Here is a 20,148-nt window from a genome sequence, read left to right as displayed (position 1 = left end):
GTGAAATTATATTCTTCCCAGAAAATGAAAAAGAAATTTGAGGCAGTTTTTCCAGGTTTGCCATGTGCTTTTTATTTTTCTATCATTTCATTTCATAGTTTAATTGGTTTTATTTGTTACACAAGACGTTAGGTATTGTTCACATACTAGTGATCAAACAAGGACAGGAAGTTTTCTACTACTCAGCCTGGACTATTTCTTTTGTCAATTTTCGAGGGATGTTGTTGATAGTGGTTTTCAAAGGCCATACTGGATAAAAATAAAAACAGCAACACCACACAAGGCTTCTGTTCTCAGCAAATAAAAAAGGAGAGGATGGCAAGGAGAGAGAGAGGGGGAACAACAGGTAAACAATATTCCAGTTTTCTTCAGGTAAAGTTTCACACATGAAGCCAAACGGTGCACAGTGTGAATTCAAGGCTGAGGTTGAGTTTTCCTTCCACCAGAACATGTCAGAGGAACGCTAACGACGTAACATTAAATCATGGAATGATCACTTAAAAAGGTAAACATAACATATGACACAGCAAATAAACAAACAAATTAGAGCAACAAAACAATTTTAAAATGAGTCAGCATTTGACGTCAGCAAGAATTTAAATAAATAGATTGTAAGGATAAGTAACAGACATGAGATTAGATAAATTGAGATGAAGCCGCTTTTTTAGCAAATGACAGCAGCAACCTGTCTGTTTCCTCTTAGTTGCATGATAAAACCCTTAAACTGGCATGAAACAAAACGATTTTCCTTCAACTCTGCACTCTCTGCTGATGTGAACTTGAATCGTCGCCAATAACAGAAAAGACCAATTTTGGCACAACACTGACCTGCAACAACGTTCTGAGTTAAAACAAAGCAGTCGATTTTTCTGAAGGAGTCCATGCGTCAGAGACCGATCGGACATTAAGGCTAAATAAAAGCAACTTGGTTCGTTCAGAATGGGTCGCACATGTGACTGCATCTACGCTACAAAGTCCTCCTTCCACCTCACATCTAGAAAGGGAACGACGTCAAATACAAGGGGGTCAAACAACCGAGATAAGACGGGGTGGTTCCACCTAGAGCTGAAATTTCAGTCTTCATCTTTAAAACCCCGCAAAGAAACCCAACAACATTCCCAACATTTAGTCTTTCCTCCATGCCACATTCAAATCTATTCCTATTTCACTTCTCTGGAGTGAAATAGGAATATAAGGGATTTCCCCAGAAAAGACTCACCAACCAACATCTGGTCTTTGTTTTCCACGAATTCCCTTTTTTTTAAAAGTTCAATTTGAAGACCACAGTTTCTACCACTGCTCTGTAAACGTCATAACTTCAGCCAGTGAAATGTGCACCCATTATATAGAAATAAACTCTTTAATAATTTAACAAGTTAGAAAGTAAACTATTCAGTTTCAAGACTGTTGTTACATAACTGAGACAAAGAAAAGTGTTTTTTGTTTTTTTATTTTTTTATGTAGAGGGGTTGGAGGGTGACAGGTATAGCCACTGATGAACTTTCTTGCTTGCACTGAGAACACAACAGCGTTGCAAAAGTGAGCACTACCAGTTGACAGAACAGCCCATTTATATGCCTGTTTGGATCACATTTAAGTTTTCGCCAAAAAAGTAGCGGCGTCTGTTTTAAGTCACGCAGGTAAAAGACGGGGAGTGAAAGCAGGGTTGACAGGAGCGGTCCGGTCTTTAAACCGCTGAGTTGATCCAGTCTATGTACAATAACTACTGTGTAAAAGATGCATGCATGCCAACTGGATGTGACCCTGCAAGAGGATTTTACGTTAAGCTCAGACCTGCCAAACAGCTAAAGCCTGATATGAGAATGACGGACAAAAACGGACTGAGATGTTCTGAAAATCTGCAACAAGTCAAAAACTCACCCCTAATGACGAAGCTAAAGTTATGGTTATACTGTATATTTCACAACTGAAAGAAAGACCTACTCAACCCTGCTTTTCTGTGTCAGAGGAAGGGAGTGTTTGAAAAGCATGTATGTGTTTTTGTTTGTGAGCAAATTTCATCGAGAGTGGAGAGAGGGAGGAAGAGAAAAGAAAAGGAGGCAGACGCCGTCTCTCGGCTCCTTTTCCGCCTTCGCTTCTTTTTTCTGCTCCCAGAAATCCCTCAGACCGCCCTCACTGCTCGTCCTCCCCAAACACGTCGTTCTGTTTGCGCTTCATGTTCTCAAAGTCAAAGTCGGTCCCGGTCATGCGCTTGTAGATGTCCTTGATGTCGTTGCAAGTGGTCTCAAAGTGAGTCGTGGCATCGTAGGAACTCGAGGCGAAGACCTGGAAGAAAACAGTGAGAATCGATGACAATTTATCTATCATTTCATCTCTGATTGTCAAAAATAGTTGCGACTTTTTTTTTTCTTTTGAGTTTCTGACAGCATTTCTTCTAAATTTCAAATAAAACTATTGCTATTGTACATTTTAAGGCAGAAAGTGACAGAGCTGCAAGATACAGTGCTTAGATCTCATATAACACAAAAATCTGCTTCTACAAAGTAGTCATTGCTCGAGTTGGGCGGTAACTATTTGCATTTACTTCAGTTGGGTTGCTAGGTAACGGCCTGGGCTTTGCTGGGGTTGCTAGGTAACGGCCAGTGCCCACTGTGGGGGCCTCAGAAACTTGTAGAGGTGATGAGAAAAAAAATTTGCCCTTAAATCTTTTAAATCTTAAATTTAGCTGTTGTTTAATTATGTTTATATACAGAGTTGGGTAGTAACTAGTTAATTTTACTTGATCACAACTCTATAACGATATATATTGTTATTGATTTATTTACAAATACTTTAATTAGCCCAAACAGCAGGACATCCAGGCCTATTTTCTGTTCATTTGAGCTAATAATAATTTAGACCCGCATAAAGAGTGTTTGTAGACACACTAACACATCAAAAACATTAAGAAACAACGCTTAAGCAGCTTAAGCAAATGAACTGGTGCTAACGCAGCACTAGCTTAGCACTGAGACTGAGGCAGCAGCTTTGTTTGGAGCTGAAAGCAGTTTTGACAAAATGCTGGTGTCTAAGAAGCAGTTTTGTTTTGCATTTTTACTTTTGCTTTTGAAATCATTTGCATGATAAAATATTAGAAAAAAGGGGAAACTCCAGCACACTGTTCAGCTGGCAGTGGAAATAGATTGTGCAGTTGCAGAAGTCTGCAATGCAAAATATTTGATCCCTTTTAGTTTAAAAGTGACCTATTGTGCTTCATTGAAGAGGTCTGCGCGATATACAGAACATGTTTATCTAATGTTTTGCACAAAAATTATTTCATTATTTTCTCATTATTATCTCATTATTTATAAATAATTATTATTTTATTATTTTTCAATAATGAAATGCACAAATATACATTGAAAAGCATTAGTAGAGCCTACAGCACAACCAACAAGAATGCAACAAGAGCTTCTGAATGATAAGCCAACAACAGAATACTTGTCTTTTCCAGTAGCCATTGTACAGTGCATATAGTGGTAAAACCAGCTGACTGAAAGTGCTGGAAATCTGCTTGGGTTGCTGGGTCACAGGTTGGGTTCCGTTGAGGTTGCTAGGTAACGGGCAGTGCCTGCTGATTTGTGACGTTACATTCCAAAAGTTTTTGAAACAGATCATCTTCCAGACACCAAAAAGCATTAACTTAGCACTTAGGCTGTTTTTAGAAGCCGTAGAAACCCAAATGGAAGTACAAAAATGTACAAAATGTGAAATTTACATTTTACTTCCCCTTTTAACAATGTGAATTCGAAGAGAATATTCACTAAGATATGAATGTAATGTAATAATTTGAACATAAATACATGAATGTTGAAGATTTCACAATAAAAATCTTTTGTTTAATTAGCATATTAACCAAAAACAACATATATGAGGGAAATAATCTTACCTGGCTCTCAGTGCCGTCGTCTGTGGGCTCATAAAGGTCACTAATAGCCACAAACCTGAGGAAAAAGAAAGAGTAAATACTATATTTTCGCAAAACATTTTCTACAGATGCCTGGTTGTTAAAGCATAGAAGCACAAAGTGTCGACAGACGTCACTGACTTTTGATCGATGGGCTCCAGGAGCTCCAAGGCCGGTTCGATCTCAGCCTCGGGTTCGCTGGTCTCCACTGTGGTGCTGACGATGGCTATGTACTTCCCCTGGGCCGCCACGTTGTGAGCGTAAGAGATCATGCAGACGTAGATATCTGGTCATTTAAAAAAAAAAAAGTCAATCAGAATCCCTTTAGAAATGGTTTAGGTCATTTGTCCACTTAAACATTCATATATTATCCCAAACTCAGACTTTTTTAACAAGGGTGCCTCCATTTTGGCTGAACACATTGAATATAGCTTAAAATAAGTTCAAGTTTGAAACATAATGTATTGGTAATGCCATTAGGTAAGCAGCTAAATTGTGACAGGAGAGCAAATGAAACCAGACTTAAAATTGTAATAAAATGTTATTACACAAAATATAATAAAATCCTTGTATGCATTTTGCAATACTTTGTCACATATGTAACATTACTATATTTTCCACTAATTATTACAAAATGTGCAGGTAGCTCTTTTTTAGAAATGATAATGTAATAAATGATCACAAACTGTGTTTATACTAATTCTTCTTCTGGGGTTTTTATACTGATCTGCTAATAAAGATCCGAATAATTAAAAATTGAAACTTCTGTCAATAAATGCCAAACCTTTGGTCATTGAGTCGCCTTTTCAAACTCAGTCAGAACCCTTGGTATTAATCAACATGTTGCTCATAGCAAAACAATTCAAAATGTGTCTCATCACATTTTACGCCTATTATTACATAATGCAGTTTTACTGATGTTTTAATACATTTTAAAACTTGACTTTATTACATTATTACATAATGCAACATTACAGCGTTTTAGCTGTATTTTAAGATGACATCAAAGAATCGGTTTCTGCTAAATATGTAAACGTAATCAGGTCCTCCAGTTGAAAAGTGCTCACCAGAGTTGCGGTTGACCTGATTCTGAGGGATGATGATCTGGCAGGAGTTGGCGTCGTTGGTGTTCTTGATTGGGTGGCTCAGGATGCAGATGACACGGATCACCTGGCCCGCCTTACGGACGCGGTCCGGGATGTAGCTGGGGTCACAGATGAGCTGCTTGCACCGAGCCACCTGCAGCAGGAGGGAAATTCGTCCAGCACGTTTAAAGACACTTATTATTATTACATAAATAATAACACACCCCAGCTGTCATACCTCGCCTTCTGACTTCACTCCAATCACTTTGCCACCATCCATTACGATCTCATCCACAGGCTTGTTCAGCATGTAGGTTCCTCCGTAGATTGCGCTCAGTCTAGCAGACGAATTAAATCAAATTAAATAATTTTTTTTTTCACCTTTACTGTTGTTTACAGACATAAATTAAAACAATTAACTCTTATGTTACTGCAGAAGCATAATTTCACACATCCTTCGCTCTAGGTAGATTAATTAATAAAGAAAAAATTAAGTTAACTGTTTTCGACAAACTTATATTCCACTGGTTTTCTGTATGAATGAAAAGGATTAAGCAGCTCAGACATGAAATCTGATTATTTTTCTAGGTAACCATGTCTGTGTTGAGTGGCCAAATGTTTTGAATAACTAATGTGTTAAAGAAACTATTTTCAGTATTTTCTGTAAGAGCAAAGTTTTCAGAACTGCTGAAATAATAAAAAAAAGTCCCATTGTATTATATATCCTCTGCTGTATCAAACAGTGGATCTTGAGTACTTTCTGCACATTTATTATTTTTTTCTAGAGTATTTGTAGCCAAAAGCTTCAATCTTCAATCGCTGTACCCCCACCAACCCTGTTTAGTCTGCTTCAGTCAAACTCCGGTCCGTTTGTCTGAAAAGTCCGGTTCATTTGGGGAGGTGTGAATGAGTGATCGACCTCTGATTGGGACCAAAATTGTGAACTCTAGTTTGCCTAAAAACCTTGGTCTTGGTTCAGTTGTCGCAGTTTGAATGCATTTGTAAGCACCAAGAGAACCGGAGATTGCTCCAAAAGCAGGAAGTGGACTACAGCACATGGCATTCTGGGTAAATACAACAAAAACAAACGTGTAAGTCTATTGCTAGCTGGAGAAATGGCTCATAGTCTTTTTACCAGCGACAAAAGAGAAACCAGTAAAATCGCTACTCCAGTTTTGTTTACATTTCGTGAAGGAGGAAAGCGTGTTTAGTTTCTTCTTCTGAGGCTTTTATGTCGTTTCCTTCAATAATTCTTGGTGCAGCGCCACCACAGGCGAGGAGGGGAACAATAACTGTGCAACTGGTGACTTGTTAAAAATAACTTCTTTACATAACAGTGTTTCTTTCCCGAATAAATGTACTCAAACTAAAGGCTTGATTTTAAACCAATGTTAAAAGTGAAATTATGCAAATGCAATAAAAGATGAGCAAGCTTTTATCTCCTCTGTACAGAAAGTTTGACTAATTAATGAGAAATTATTTAAAAACCTGGCAAATCCCTGCGGCAGCTCCCCCAGACCGTACAGCGGGTAGAGGTAGGGGCTCTTTCCATAACGCGCCAGAGATTCGCTGTACAGTTTGATACGATTGATCGTCTCCAAACAGGGAACGTCAAGATAGCTGGATGCGGATATAAGATAATCAAGTAAATCTTTACATTAAATTCCTGAAATATTTGTACTTTTGTGTCAAATTTCTTTTTTCCCCACTCTTACTCATCTGTCCTGTAGAGGGCCAGGGCGTGTCCAGTAAAGTCGATGACGTCCTGGCCCAGGTCAAACTTCTTGTAGACGTCCCTCATGGTGGTGGTTTTAGGGTCAACACCCTCAAAGGTCTTGGGGTCGTTCTCGTCAAAATTGGCCACAAAGACCAAAAACTTCCGAAACCTTCTCTTCTCAAACATTCCCATCAGATCTAGATGTTAAAATAAGATGATTTATCTCAAAATTTAACAAGGAACTATTAAATAGGAGAGCAGCTCTTTGTGTATTTGTATCCGAGGAGTTTTGTGAGTCTTACTGGAAGCAAGCGCCTCTGTCTCGGTTGACGGCACCTTGTAGATTTTTCCTCCTTTGTAGACGAAGCTTCCCTCCACCACTTTAAAGTCCAGGTACCGAGTCACTTCTGTGTATAGCAGCATCTTCACAAGCTGACCTAAAATACACACACTCGTTCTTTGAGTCTTTCACTGCAAAAACACAAAATTTTACCAAGTATTTTTGGCTTAATTTCAACGGCAAATATCTCAGTACACTTGAAACAAAAGAAAATTGGCATACAAGTAACTTTTCAGCAAATATTTCTTAATATTGATTAAAAAGTGTTAGTTCTACTGGTAGATTATTTCACTTACAACATGAGAAAAATGTCTTGTTTTCAGTAAAATAATCTTCTAGTGGAAATAGTACTTTTTTTAAATTAATTTTTAAGGAATTATTTATTCAAATCTAATTCCAATATTTACCTTGAATGTTGCTTTTGAGCTACTTTTCACTTATTTCAAGTGCACTAAGAAACTAGACCAAAAATACTTCTAAACATCTTATTTTATCTTATCTTTATGATATTTAAGGTTCTGCAGTGACTTTGAAACGTATATTATCCCTTGGCTAACAGGAAACCTCACAGTATTTAATGAGATTTTAAGCAGAACAACCAACCCAAAACACCACATGATTTTGAAATAGGAAGTAAGTGAAGAATGGTTTTCAAATGGATGACAGAGCTGAAAACTGTGACATGAACTGAACAGGCCTGTCGCAATAAGCAATAAATCAATAAATCTCATGATAAAGTAAAACGAGCTCAATTATTTCCAGTTGCATGATTTATCGTTTTTCTCATTCTACCAAAAACTCGGTGATAAAAGTCTTCAGTCTGGTCCTTTGGTCTCAACAAACCCATTTTTTGAAGGATGATTTTGTTTACAGACACTTCATAATTAATTTTATTTGTTGTTTGAGTTGTTTTGTTTATTTGTTTTGGAAATTTAAAATGTTTTTCAGTTCTAGTGTTAAGTGTTCATTATTTTTAAAATTTATTGATGTTTGAGAATCTCTTCTTGCATTATTATGCCATTGCCATTATATTACATGAAAATAGCCCCAAAACAACAACATCATTGCTTAATTTATTAACTTCTGGGACAATTTATTGTCCAGGAAAACATATTAATATGACAGTTCTACATTCATGGACCATTTTTCATTGCAGTTACAGTTGGAAGTATTTTCGGGTGTGTCCTTACCAACTTTAAACATATTTTCATTTAATTTCACAATAATTCGCTGTCAGACAAATTGGATGGAGACATCAAATTTCACATTCTTAATTGGATTTCGGTCTGGACTTTGACTGGACCGTTTAAATATATGAATGTTCACGTAACCATTATTGTGCTTCTTTTAGTTGGAAATCCCAATAAGAACTATAAAGTTTGTTGCCTGTGACGTGACAAAATGTGGAAAAGTTTAATGCAGTATATTTAAGCTGATACTGACCATTGGCCATGAGGAACTTGGGGATGAGATCAACGTTCCAGTCCCTTCCTCTGCCCATTGACTCCGGTGGGCTATCAGGGAGAGTAAAGCGCTTGTAAAGCTGCAGGACACGAAAGAGAAAAAGCAAATTCAATTAACTCTTAGGAATTAACAAAAATATGATAAAATAATTCTTTAAATATGATTTGTTGTCCGCTGTACCTCTTCCAGCGGTGTAATGGAAGAGCTTTCCCCACCGTAGTAAGGGTTCCTGTCCATGTGCAGAACCTTTTTCCCATTCACAGACATGATCCCAGACAGAATGCATTCCTGCATGAAACATTTGAACACCCAGAAAACATTCAGAAAACAAACAACCGGAAATCAACTAACCAAAGCTAACAGGTTTATAGAAAGTGCTCCATCACAACAAGAACACAACTGCTGCACTGTTAGTGCAAACTTCTATAAAAATGCATTTTGATGTTCAATATCAAAAATAAATCATAGAATTTGTCTTCAAAATCAAAAATAATGACGATAGCCATAACCATAATTATTTCACTCCTACATTATTTTGTGTTTCAGTCTAAATCTTTACATCCAAAAAGAAGCTGACCGTCATGGGACGCCTCACACTAACCACAAATTATTTCAAACACACCACAAGAGATTTCTATATTCTGCTCTAAATCTACTGTAGAAAAATGGGATCAGAGTTGATCCAAAGTATAAAATTACTTTGCAATTGTTTAGTCACCCTGCTGGCACAGGACAAGTTTACAAAAGAAGTTGTTGTATGTATATTTAGTTATTTTATTGCTGCTTTACACATTTCTTTTGTGTTTCATGACCTCCTTACATTTTCTGTTGACCAGTAACTAATAATCTAATCGTTAAACTTCACCCCTTTTCCTTGACTCTCCAATGTTTGTAATAATTTTGGTGGGTGCAATTAGAAAAATGGCTGCAAATAAGGTTCATCCATCCATCTTTTAACTCAATAAAATGATGTCAATTTTCATCATTTCCAAACTCAAAATTGTCAAAAAATTGAAAATGTCACATACAAAATATATATTAATAAGTAAATAGAGAAGTAAGTATCATTATTATTAAAATAACTAGTAAATAACTAAAAAATGTAACTGACCATGGAGTTGTTACAGGTAAGATATAATGGATAGTTGAATTATTTATGCTATAAATGATTTAACAAATGGGTATTTTTTTACATACGGTTAGAAGATTTTACATAAAATTATGAAATCAGTTTGATCATTTTCAGACACAAATTGTTCAAAAATCAAAGCATGTATTTTTTTAACAGATACATGAAAAAGAATAAGTGAATAGGAAAATAACTTTTATTATTATTGAAAATAACTAGTAAGTAAATTAAAAAACCAACAAGGTAACACAAAATATTGGGTCTTTATTCATGTTTTAAATAATTAAGGAAAGGGATATTTTTTACATAAAGTAAATGAAATTATGGACAACTCTGACCATATTAGAAAAAACAGTGTCTTCAGTCAGAGGCTTCTTCAAATTCACTGTAATACAGACTGCTACAGAAGAACCATCACTATCAATAAATAACTATTTGAAAATTTTTTAACTAATAAGTTACAAACACATTAAATTGAATTTGAACGTTATCATGATCCAGAGAAAGTTGTAGTAATATTAGTAATAATTTTATAAAATATGTTTTAGATACCGTGATTATTAAGTGAATTAACTCTAATCACATCTTATTAAATCGCTTTTTTAAATATTTTTTATTTTCTTTATTAAATGTATTACTATTATATAATAATAATAATAATAATAATAATAATAATTATTATTATTATTATTATTATTATTATTATTATTATTATTATTATTATTATTATATAAACAACTGTTGGAGAGGCGTGTGACACATTAAACCTACCCAAATATTTGCTGTTATAGCTGCAAATACAAACATGATGAATATGAAACATCTTCCTGGCCGGCGTGTTTTCTGTCGCAGTGCGTGTTTAGGGAAAGTAAAGCCGTGAATAAAAAGCTGTGCCATAAGGCCTGCGCCAACCCCAGGATGGAGGCCTGTCTATGCAAAGAGAACCATGACACACTGAAGGGTTACGCCTAAAAGATGCTACAGGGCGTAACACAACACTGAGCACAGTCTGCAGCCGAAATAATAATAAAAATATTTAAAAATCACCCAGCTGACTCTGAGATCTGCCTGTTCCTTGGCGACAGGCGAGAAGCTCAATTGTAGTTTTATTTAGCGATATTTCTAATGCGCAAAGACAAACACTATTATCTGATGTCACAGCGCACAATTGCAGCTGAGGCTTTTGCTCCAGAAACGATAGCAGGCCTTATCTCTGTCTCTGTGTGTGGAGGGGGGGAAATCATTTGAAAAGTTCATAAACTCTGTTTTTATTTGTCTCTACTCACTGTGAGTCCGGTGCCCAAAACGATCACATCATATTCCTCATCCATGTTGTATCACCGCCTCTCCCGTCTCGCCCTCTTTTATCAGCCTTGGGAAATGAAGGGGTGCTGAAGGAAATAATGCCAGTGGGTCCACAAAAAAAAGCTGAGAAATAAAATTCCTGTGTTTTCTCTCAGGCGTGGCTGCTTTAAAAGGCTCTTCAGCGGTACGTGTTATTTATTAATCATTGGGCATTAATGATCAATGGGGAATACAACCCACACTGTCACCGGCGGAGACGACCAAAGATGGCCCTGTCCGTGGAGCGATAGAGAACAATGTCACTGCGCGTCGGGAAATAGTGCGCATCCTCCTCTCTCTCCCATCTTCCCATAGATGTAGCGAAGCACAGACGATGCGTCAGCGCGTCCGCCATATTGTGAGTGGAGCGTTCGCTTTGGAAAGCAACATTTACGTTTCAAATGATTTTGCTGAATTAAGTTCTGTACAATATATGTTTTGTATAGTCCAAATGTTGATTAGACAAAATATATAAAGAAACATTGAATTGTATGTTTTTCTTATCACTTTTATTTACTGTTCAGTAATTATTACATTCATTTCACATAAATGCTGCCACATACCTTCTGATTTTAGTTGGCAACTAGTTCTATTCAGAGATGGGTAGAAAACTAGTTACATTTACTTGAGTAGCATTTTTGAAAAAGTATTTTTACTATGCTTTACTTTGTACTTTTGCTTGAGTAACTTTATTATTACTCTTAACCGAGTCAAATTTCAGGATTCTCTACCTTCTAGAACAAAAATGTTTTGTAAAAATCCATCAAAGGCACACTTGCAGGTTTTTGATAAAGTTTCAAAGAAAATTATTTGGAAAGTTTTTACTTTGCCTGATTTGATTTTTTAGTTACTCATATGAATTATTTTCATTAAAATACCTAAATTTCTACGTAAACTAATATTTTGGTTGCTTTGATTATGCAATTTTAAATATTAAATGATTGATAATTGTATCAGTTACTTGAGTAGACGTTTTACCAAATACTTTTTTTTTACTCTTTCTTGAGTATTTCTTGGATGACTACTTTTACTTTTACTTGAGTATAAATATGTTGAAGTAGTGCTACTCTTACTTGAGTACAATTTCTGGGTACTCTGTCCACCTCTGGTTCTGTGGTAGAATTTTTTTTATCAAGTAATATATTCTGACTTTTTAAATCTGACATTGAATATAATTTTAAAAATCTACAACAATCATAGAAATCGTATGTAAAATGTGTAATATTTAAAACATTTTTACACATCTTCTCCCAAATTTTTAAGTCCCCCTTTGCCTCCCTGCTGGCCCTCCAGAGGGCCGTGACCCTCACTTTGAAAAACACTGAATTAGATCTTCATATACTATAGATAACATAGATGAGAACTTCCCAGTATTGTTTTGTATATAAAATAATTAGATTTGTTATTATTACTATCAATATAATTTTCTTCATTCATTATTACAAACTGTTTCATTAAAAATTCCTTTTTTTAATCTTTTTGGGTAAATCTCGCTATAAATGACACTCCCAATATGGCGGCGACGTTGATGTACAATCCGGATGCTTATGCGGCGTCTACCTTTCTATGCCTATGCTCTTGACCATCTAACAACACAATGGGGCCGGAGTGAAAGCCCACTTTGAGTTGACTTCTTCTCATCTAAAGTTTAGTTAAACATTTCTGTTCAGATTTTATCAGTTTATCCTGGGAGCAAAGCTTGTTTCTGAGTATTTTCCATCCTTCCTTCCCAGTTTTAGGTCCAGAGTTGCCTGCGTGGATGCGCGCAGTGGTATCCCTCCGCCGCCACAGCTGGGTGGATTGGAGTTGGTTTTCTCAGACTGAAAACACGTTGGGGTTTATAAATATAACAAAAGGCATTATATAGTTTTATTTGTATATGCAATTACTTTCTTTGTAATATTTGTTTTCGGAATTTTATATCGCTATGTGTGAACATCTAGGCATATAAAAGCTGTGGTGGTAAATTGTCATGATTTTAGGTAGTGTCAGCACCATGGACAGCTGCCAGGTGAACCTTCACTTTTTAATCAGCTCACTTTAAACACATTTTCAAGCGTTATTAAGAACAATAGCAGGTGTTTTATTACAGATTGCAACATTATGATGTATTTTTAACATTATAGCGGGCGGGAAGGGAGCTAATATGTTCAGCGATACCATGTTGGGTAAATTAAAACCTTTCTTAATCTTTAATTTCAACTAAAAACAGAACAAAACGGTAAGGGGTGCAGCCTTCCGCTGCATTGGGAGTGAATGTTGAGCTGCTCCGGTTGAATGAAAGAAGCAGGAAGTTCTTTCTTTGGATCTGCGCACATGACTGTCAGCTGGTTAGAGTCACGTGACGCGCGGCTGTGCGGAAAGGAGAATCAAAATGGCAGAATCCAGGAACTTCGGTAAAGGATCAATAATGTCTTTTATATTATTTTTCGCCGCCTTTTTAGCTTCAGGGGGCAGCACGGCACAAGTGCCACTTCTTATGTGGTCTACTAAAAGGTATTTAATTTTCTTTTCTTTTTCGTTTTTAAATTTACGTAGCAAGGCATATTTGAAGTCTGGTCTTACATGCTATAGCTAACACAAGTAGCTACGTAGTTTTTTAATGTCTAGGATTTCTAAAACAACACAAACGTGAAGAAAAGATGGACATTTTTCTGTCTTCTTAGGTTGTTTTTTTTTTTAAAGAAACTATAAAGAGTTTATTCCACTATGCACCTGTGGGCGTTATTAAATATAGTGTCGTATTTATTTTCACAAACAGACGTCCAGCATAACTAATAATAAAACTTAAATTTCCAATGTAAAAATACGCACATATTTTTCTTAAAACTGCAACTCGTGTTTTGTGTGATTGTGGGTCAATGACATGACAAGAGGCTGAATAATCGAGCTGATTAGTTGGCATTTTAAGGAATGTTGGCAACATTTTTCTAAAGAGTTACATTTCAAAGCAAACTATTTCCTCTGAGAGAACACTAAACTAGCTTTTAGTTGATACTATGATGTTGAGTTTAGGTTAAAAATGTAAAATTTTGGATCATTAAAGACTTTGAAATAGTGTGACCAAAATGTACAAAGACGTTCACTATTATATGTGTAATTTTTTATTTTTTTTAATTGCCATGAAACATTCAGCTTATGACTTTTGTTGAATAATATGTGATTTTAGTTAGTGATATAAAGGTAATTTACTTGCATTTTGCAATCCCTTTATTTAGCCTTGATGTCACTTTTTTTTAGAGTAGAATATGATATTTCTACGATTAAAAACAGTAATAAAGAATAATCTGCCTTGAAATAAAAAAGGCTTTGCATTTATGTTTCTAAACATTATTGTTCAAAACTAAAACTTGATTTTATTTTTGGGTGCTCATGTATCAAATCAGTGGCTTATTTAGCAACAAAATTAAGAAATTATATTATGTATTTGTTTAAATTATCATCTGAATTCCTTAAAACTAAAATCTGGATTAAGAAATAAAAAGAATATTTCAGGTGTTGGCTTAATCATCACTCATGTGATATGCTCACAAATAGACGCTGTAGATAAGTAAATGAATTTATTCTTTTGTGATAGCAGACATGTCTAACAGCCTAATGAAAATACTTTAATTGAAAATGTATTGACTCATGGATAAACCGGTAACTTGCTGTGATGACTGTTCTTAATGTTTTAGTAAGTAAGTAAGTTGAAGAATTAGTATTTAGTTTCTGTTGTTGTCATTTTAAGTTTGCCATCTTTGACCTCTCCACCGGCCGGACACATAACATCCATGGAGGAGCTGGCCGCCTACCTCACGCCTGTGTTTGGCTCTGGCTCCAACACTGTGCTCCTGTTCCTGCAGGACAAGGTCAGAGCATCGTACACATTAGTTAGCTTTTGCTAACACAAGTTAGCTGAGGTTTGTGAAAGCTGAGGCTAACATCCTTCCTCTATTAAGACAGTTTGCATTCACTAAGTATCATTTTTATTTTTGTTGGTACGTAAAGACAAATAATGGAGATAAATTGTAATTTAAAAAAAACACAAATATAATTGTTATTTTAAACCATTAGTTATCACAGCGGGTATTATTATTGGACTTCCTGGCGTGTTGAGACATCGCATGGCACACAATACCTTTTTTGTACAAATTGGCAAGCGGGTAAATTAAAACCCAGCCTCTTTCTCTGCACTAAATGTTAAACAAAAAGCACCAGTCTTACTGTATCAGGAGAAAAAGCCGGAGACGCTGGAACAGACTTCTCATTCTGGCGTGACTCTGAGCTTTTACTGTACTTCCCTTTGCACAGTTCCTGCTTTCATTGTTCTGGGCTTTTTGGAGTTTGGTTATTGTGTTGATTCTTACTTAACTTATTTTGATAATTTTGTTGCTTTTTCTAACTAAATATGTTTATTCTTTTATGTTTAGTTAAGCAAAGATGACTTCACCCTGTTTGGTGGAGTGTTTGGAAACAAGCAGGAAAGTGTCTTTAGGAACCTTGAGGTGGGTTTATTTTGGGCACTCATTATGAGCTGGTAATTAAGCTGTATAATATTAAAACTCTTTCCAATCACTTTTTTACAGGCTGCACTCCAGTCCTCTTCCTCATCAGTGAGTTTTCCTGCTCTGGAGTGGACAGGAGAGTCTTCCATTCCCACCTTGCTGCAGCAGAAACTCGGCGCTGCCCCCCTGCTGGTTGATCCAGACACTCTGTCTCATCTGAGCCTCAACACATCGATCAACAATTTACTGATCATCAATCTGCCTTACAGTTGCAAGTGAGATTCTTTTGGTTTTTCTGTGAATTTCCATTCATAATCACCAGCTGCGATCCTATTAACCATAAAAATGCGTAAATTAAAATTGTAAAGATAAATTCTCTTAATATAAACTAGAGTTTGGAGAAAACTGAAGTTTTTCACCAAAAACATTTTGTAGTAGGATGAGGTGTTTTTTTTTAGCCGCATTGAATTAGATGTACTGCTGGTGGAAACGATGAAGAAGACGACAGGAAGTGATAGTTCATAAAAGGCTGTCTTTTGAACATGTTGAATCCATAGCTCTTCTGTAAAATTTGACTACAATTTCCCCAAAATGCCACAAATGAAAACCTGTCACAATAATTTTTCTAGACGATAAACCATTACAGAAGTCATTATGATAAATGACAGTATTGTTGTTTTGAGGCCATTTTCAAGTAATGGTATAAGAATGCAAGAACACATTCTCAAAGATCAATTAGCATTAAATTGTAATGAATGTTTATCGCTCGAACTGGAAGATGTTTTGAATATTGAAAATAAATTAATTAAAACAACAGAAATGACAATTAAAATAAATTATGAAGACTTTGTAAACAAAATTGTCCTTTAAAAAAATGGCTAGTTGAGACCAAAGCACCAGAATGAAGACTTTTGACAACCAGTTTTTGATAGAAAGAGAAAGAAAAGAGATAAACAACAAATCATGCAAATGGAAATTATTGAGCTTATTTTAATTTGTCATGTGATTAGTTGATTTATTGCTTATTGCTTGTCTCCGCAGTGCCTGAATAAAACGCAGACATTTCTTCTGATTTCAAAATTGTGTTTTTTCAACATCAACAGAACATTGACAGATTTGCTCACATTTGTAATGGAAACGCAGAGATTTACCAATTCTTTATTGTTTTGCAGCTCACTCAAATCTTGCAAGGAAGTTCTTTCTAACAATGGTAAGTTTAAAATACTGGTTATCTGTTTAAGTACAGAATTATGGATTGATTTCAGCATAATGGATAAAACTCTCTGTTTTTTTTGGTCACCAGATGAGATTATAGGGAAAGTTCTGAGTTCCCTGAAGGCCAAAGATGTTTCATACACTGCAGTATACACAGGGCTGCAGCCATCACAAGTAAGACCTCAGTTGTCAGAAGCATAAATAGTTAAAGTTTGGACATGCTCTGGATTTTTTAGTAGAAGTTACTCACTGACCTTTGTTTTAATTTTCAGGCGATTTCAATGTCATCTTTGTTAAACAAGCAAGTGGGCCGGACCTTGTTACAAGCCCCTACAGCTGATGTTAAAGCACCTATAATATTTACTAATACGTCTAATGTTCCCTGCATTATGCTGTGGGCTCAGAATCTCTTCATCAGCCCTCCAGGCTCTTCAGGGTTCATCGACCTTGCTAAAGAAAACGCATCATTATCAGGATCCATGTGTAACAGCACCAATTCAGAGTAAGACAGCATTTTTCAGTTTAAAGATGATTGGTTTATTATTCTAGATTATAAAGTTATTTAAATGTATTGCTTTTCCCCGACCTGTAGGCTTGTGCTCACCTATGTGAACTACACTCTGAGGTAAGGCAACAAGCTGCACACTAAATACTTACTTGAGCAATGTTTTGAATGACAGTCATCGGTTGACTTTTCTAAAGTCTGAAATATGGAAAGTAACCATCTAAAAATAACTTTTTAAAGCTGTATGGAAAATTAAGGCTGCATGTATTTAATATAGACTTTAAACCTGATTAGATTAGTAGACATAATATATTGTAAAACTATATTTTGTTTTTTAACTGCTCTTTCAGTTTGTTTTGTGTTTTTGCAAACTATAGTGGTTCACCCAGTACAGTCCAATAGTATTTTATTTATCCAAACAAAACAATAATAATGAGACATTTTAGGACTTTATACTATCAAAGTTTCTTATAGTTATTATACAGTTTAAGTCAGATATTTACATGCACTGAAAAAAGACACAAACAAATTTTTTTCCTCAGTGTCTGTAGTTGAATCAGACTGAACTTTTCTTCTTTTACCTTAGTTAGAATTACCAAATTTATTTCTATTTGCTAAATGCCAGAAACTTGGTAAGAACATTTTTTGTAACTTTCCTCAGTGAAAATGCAAGAAAAAATTTCTTAATATTGATAGCAGGTAAATAAATAATGCATCAATAAAAATTACTGATATTTCTCCATAATTTCTGAAACTAAACTTTTCAGATTTCTATACTAATATAATCTTGATACTTTTTTCATTTGTTGGAATCAATTCCTCATTTCTCAATACGTTTTCGAGTAACTTTCTTTTCTTCTCCTGCTTCTTGGCAGTTTTACAATGAGTCAGCGGTTCTATCCAGTTTCTGCTCGAAACTGGTTCACCCTGGACTCTGTTCAGGTGCGTTCATCTGGTCAGAACGCGTCTTTTGTTGGCAGTCATGGGATCTACGCGCCTGCGGAGTATTCTTTCCACTGCCAGTATGTCAGCAGCTTCAGAGACATCCTGCTAGTCCCTGCCAACCAAGACTCCACTCAGTGGAAGCTGAATTTTGTTGAGTTCCAGGTAATAGCTGTTTTCCGCATAATGCTACAAAATATGTAAAGAAACATAAACTTTTAGAATGTTTTTTTTTTATTCACTATTCAGTAATTTTTACATTCATTTAGCATAAATGCTGCCTCACACTTTCTGATTTTAATTGGCTATGAGTTCTGTGACGGAAACTTGTATCAAACGTTTGATCTTAAGGAAGTATGTACAGTTCTTTTTATTAGTTATATTAATATTTTACTTTATTCCATCAGTTCTATTTCACAGCTTTTTTTTGTCATAAACTTTTTAATGTCTTGTTGAGGAGCAAAGCAGTTTGGTTTATTTGACTGTCAGCCAATCAGAAACAAAAATTTAAGTAAATTATTTTTAATAATGTTTTATATTTTAAAATGATTGAATAATAGAAAGCAAAAGTTATAAGATTAAAAAATGTATGGGATTAAATTTTTTATTTATTTTTATTTAACTTTCTGATGCTCCACAGCGACCTCTAGCGCCCCCACTTTGAAAAATACTGTTCTAACCTCGTATGAATGCCTCAAGTGCTAATTTTAATGATTAGTTTAAGGAAATTATGATTTTGAGAAACATATAATTTAATAATATTTTATGTTTTCTTTTTTTTTCCGGTGCAGATTCAGGGTTTCGGTTTGTCCAATGGAACAAACTTTTCTTACGCCAGCGACTGCGCTGGTTTCTTTACGGCTGGGATTTGGATGGGCCTCATCAGCTCACTGCTCATGCTGCTCATTTTTGTGTACGGCTTGCATATGATCATGCAGCTAAACACAATGGACCGGTTTGACGACCCCAAAGGTCCATCGATCTCAGTCCCTCAGTCCGATTAAAGCATTCTTCCAAAGATGCACTCCAGTGTCTTTCAGTCCCTAATGAAGCTGCCATGTTGCTTCTACGTCTGGACCTCTATAGACACAGATGCTTTTGTTCAGTTTTCTTTAGCAATTCCCTGGAAGATGTTTTAAGAGTAAAACACATTCCTTTTTTTTCTCCATATTTTAATGTCCTAAAATCTATAAGTTGTAAAATTTGATTTAATGTCTATGTGCTAAAGAAAAGTGTGCCTGAAACAAGCAATTTGCACTCTTACCTGAGAATGCCTTTATTGCCAAAATGCATGTGTTCGCTGAATGCTGGCTGGAACAATACAGACCTCAAATCTTGCTTTTTTAATCATATATCACTAGTAAAGCAAAACAAAGGTGGCTGTGTAAAATATCTATTTTTCACTTGTCAGGGTTCAGCCACATCAGTTTATCACTGTTATACGATGTTCGCTTAGACTGTAATTTATTTGTAAAGAAAAACAAATTACTCTGTTTACTTTGCCTTGCAAGCCTAATGGTTATCAGCCAAGCCATTTTGTGCCTCATTGAATATTTATCAAAACTTTTGATGTGCAAATGCTACTACATGTACTGTAAATTGCCTGTAATTTAACATCTACATTAACTCTTGAAAATGAATTAATTTCCCCTTGGAATCAATAAAATATTTTGGAATTTGACTTAAAATTGTGAATAAAAATAAATGGATTAAACAGTTGTGGAAATGTTTGAATATATCTATGGGTGTGTGTGTGTGTGTGTAATGTGATAATTTATAATATTATATAATGTGTATGTATGTATTTTGTTTTAGAGCTATTGTTAATGTGCATATCAGGACCATGGTAGATAAAAGAGATAAAAGAAAAAAAAATTCTGAACTCCAGAAGTCAAAAGTTTGAGAGAAAAAAACTCAAATTTTGAGATTAATGTCATAAATTTGAGCACTCCATTGTCAAATATTTTCCAAAAAAAATTCAGTTTAAATTAAATGTTGAAATTTCCTAGAAAA

At 35.3% G+C, this 20,148-nt stretch overlaps 2 protein-coding genes across 4 annotated transcripts; one reads left to right on the top strand and one right to left on the bottom strand.

Moving 5' to 3' along the window:
- Window positions 1–46: 46 nt before the first annotated feature.
- Window positions 47–11,253, bottom strand: gdi1 (GDP dissociation inhibitor 1). The gene is made up of 11 exons (XM_044123748.1): window positions 10,929–11,253; window positions 8,694–8,801; window positions 8,493–8,592; window positions 7,012–7,146; window positions 6,708–6,906; window positions 6,481–6,612; window positions 5,231–5,330; window positions 4,975–5,146; window positions 4,049–4,193; window positions 3,890–3,944; window positions 47–2,286 (listed from the first exon to the last, which is right to left on the bottom strand). Exons 1-11 carry the CDS (start codon window positions 10,971–10,973, stop codon window positions 2,134–2,136), a joined length of 1,344 nt encoding a protein of 447 aa, XP_043979683.1. The 5' UTR covers window positions 10,974–11,253; the 3' UTR covers window positions 47–2,133.
- Window positions 11,254–13,242: 1,989 nt separating this feature from the next.
- Window positions 13,243–19,869, top strand: LOC122834979 (V-type proton ATPase subunit S1-like). 3 transcript variants are annotated; one of them, XM_044123615.1, is made up of 10 exons: window positions 13,243–13,482; window positions 14,717–14,837; window positions 15,399–15,473; window positions 15,555–15,748; window positions 16,646–16,683; window positions 16,777–16,862; window positions 17,093–17,190; window positions 17,281–17,313; window positions 18,069–18,300; window positions 18,927–19,864. In XM_044123615.1, the coding sequence occupies exons 1-10, from the start codon at window positions 13,361–13,363 to the stop codon at window positions 19,137–19,139; spliced, it is 1,212 nt and encodes a 403-aa protein (XP_043979550.1). In that variant the 5' UTR covers window positions 13,243–13,360; the 3' UTR covers window positions 19,140–19,864. The 3 variants fall into 3 exon arrangements, with proteins under 3 accessions (XP_043979550.1, XP_043979535.1, XP_043979542.1); XM_044123600.1 differs by having other exon boundaries at window positions 13,245–13,482; window positions 16,961–17,190; window positions 18,927–19,869; XM_044123607.1 differs by having other exon boundaries at window positions 13,251–13,382; window positions 16,961–17,190; window positions 18,927–19,863.
- Window positions 19,870–20,148: the final 279 nt, after the last annotated feature.

Source organism: Gambusia affinis, linkage group LG01 (genome assembly GCF_019740435.1).
Source record: "Gambusia affinis linkage group LG01, SWU_Gaff_1.0, whole genome shotgun sequence".
Classification (NCBI taxonomy): Eukaryota; Metazoa; Chordata; class Actinopteri; order Cyprinodontiformes; family Poeciliidae; genus Gambusia; species Gambusia affinis.
The sequence above is the reverse complement of the archived record's forward strand: the minus strand, read 5'-3'. Positions and strand labels throughout refer to the sequence as shown.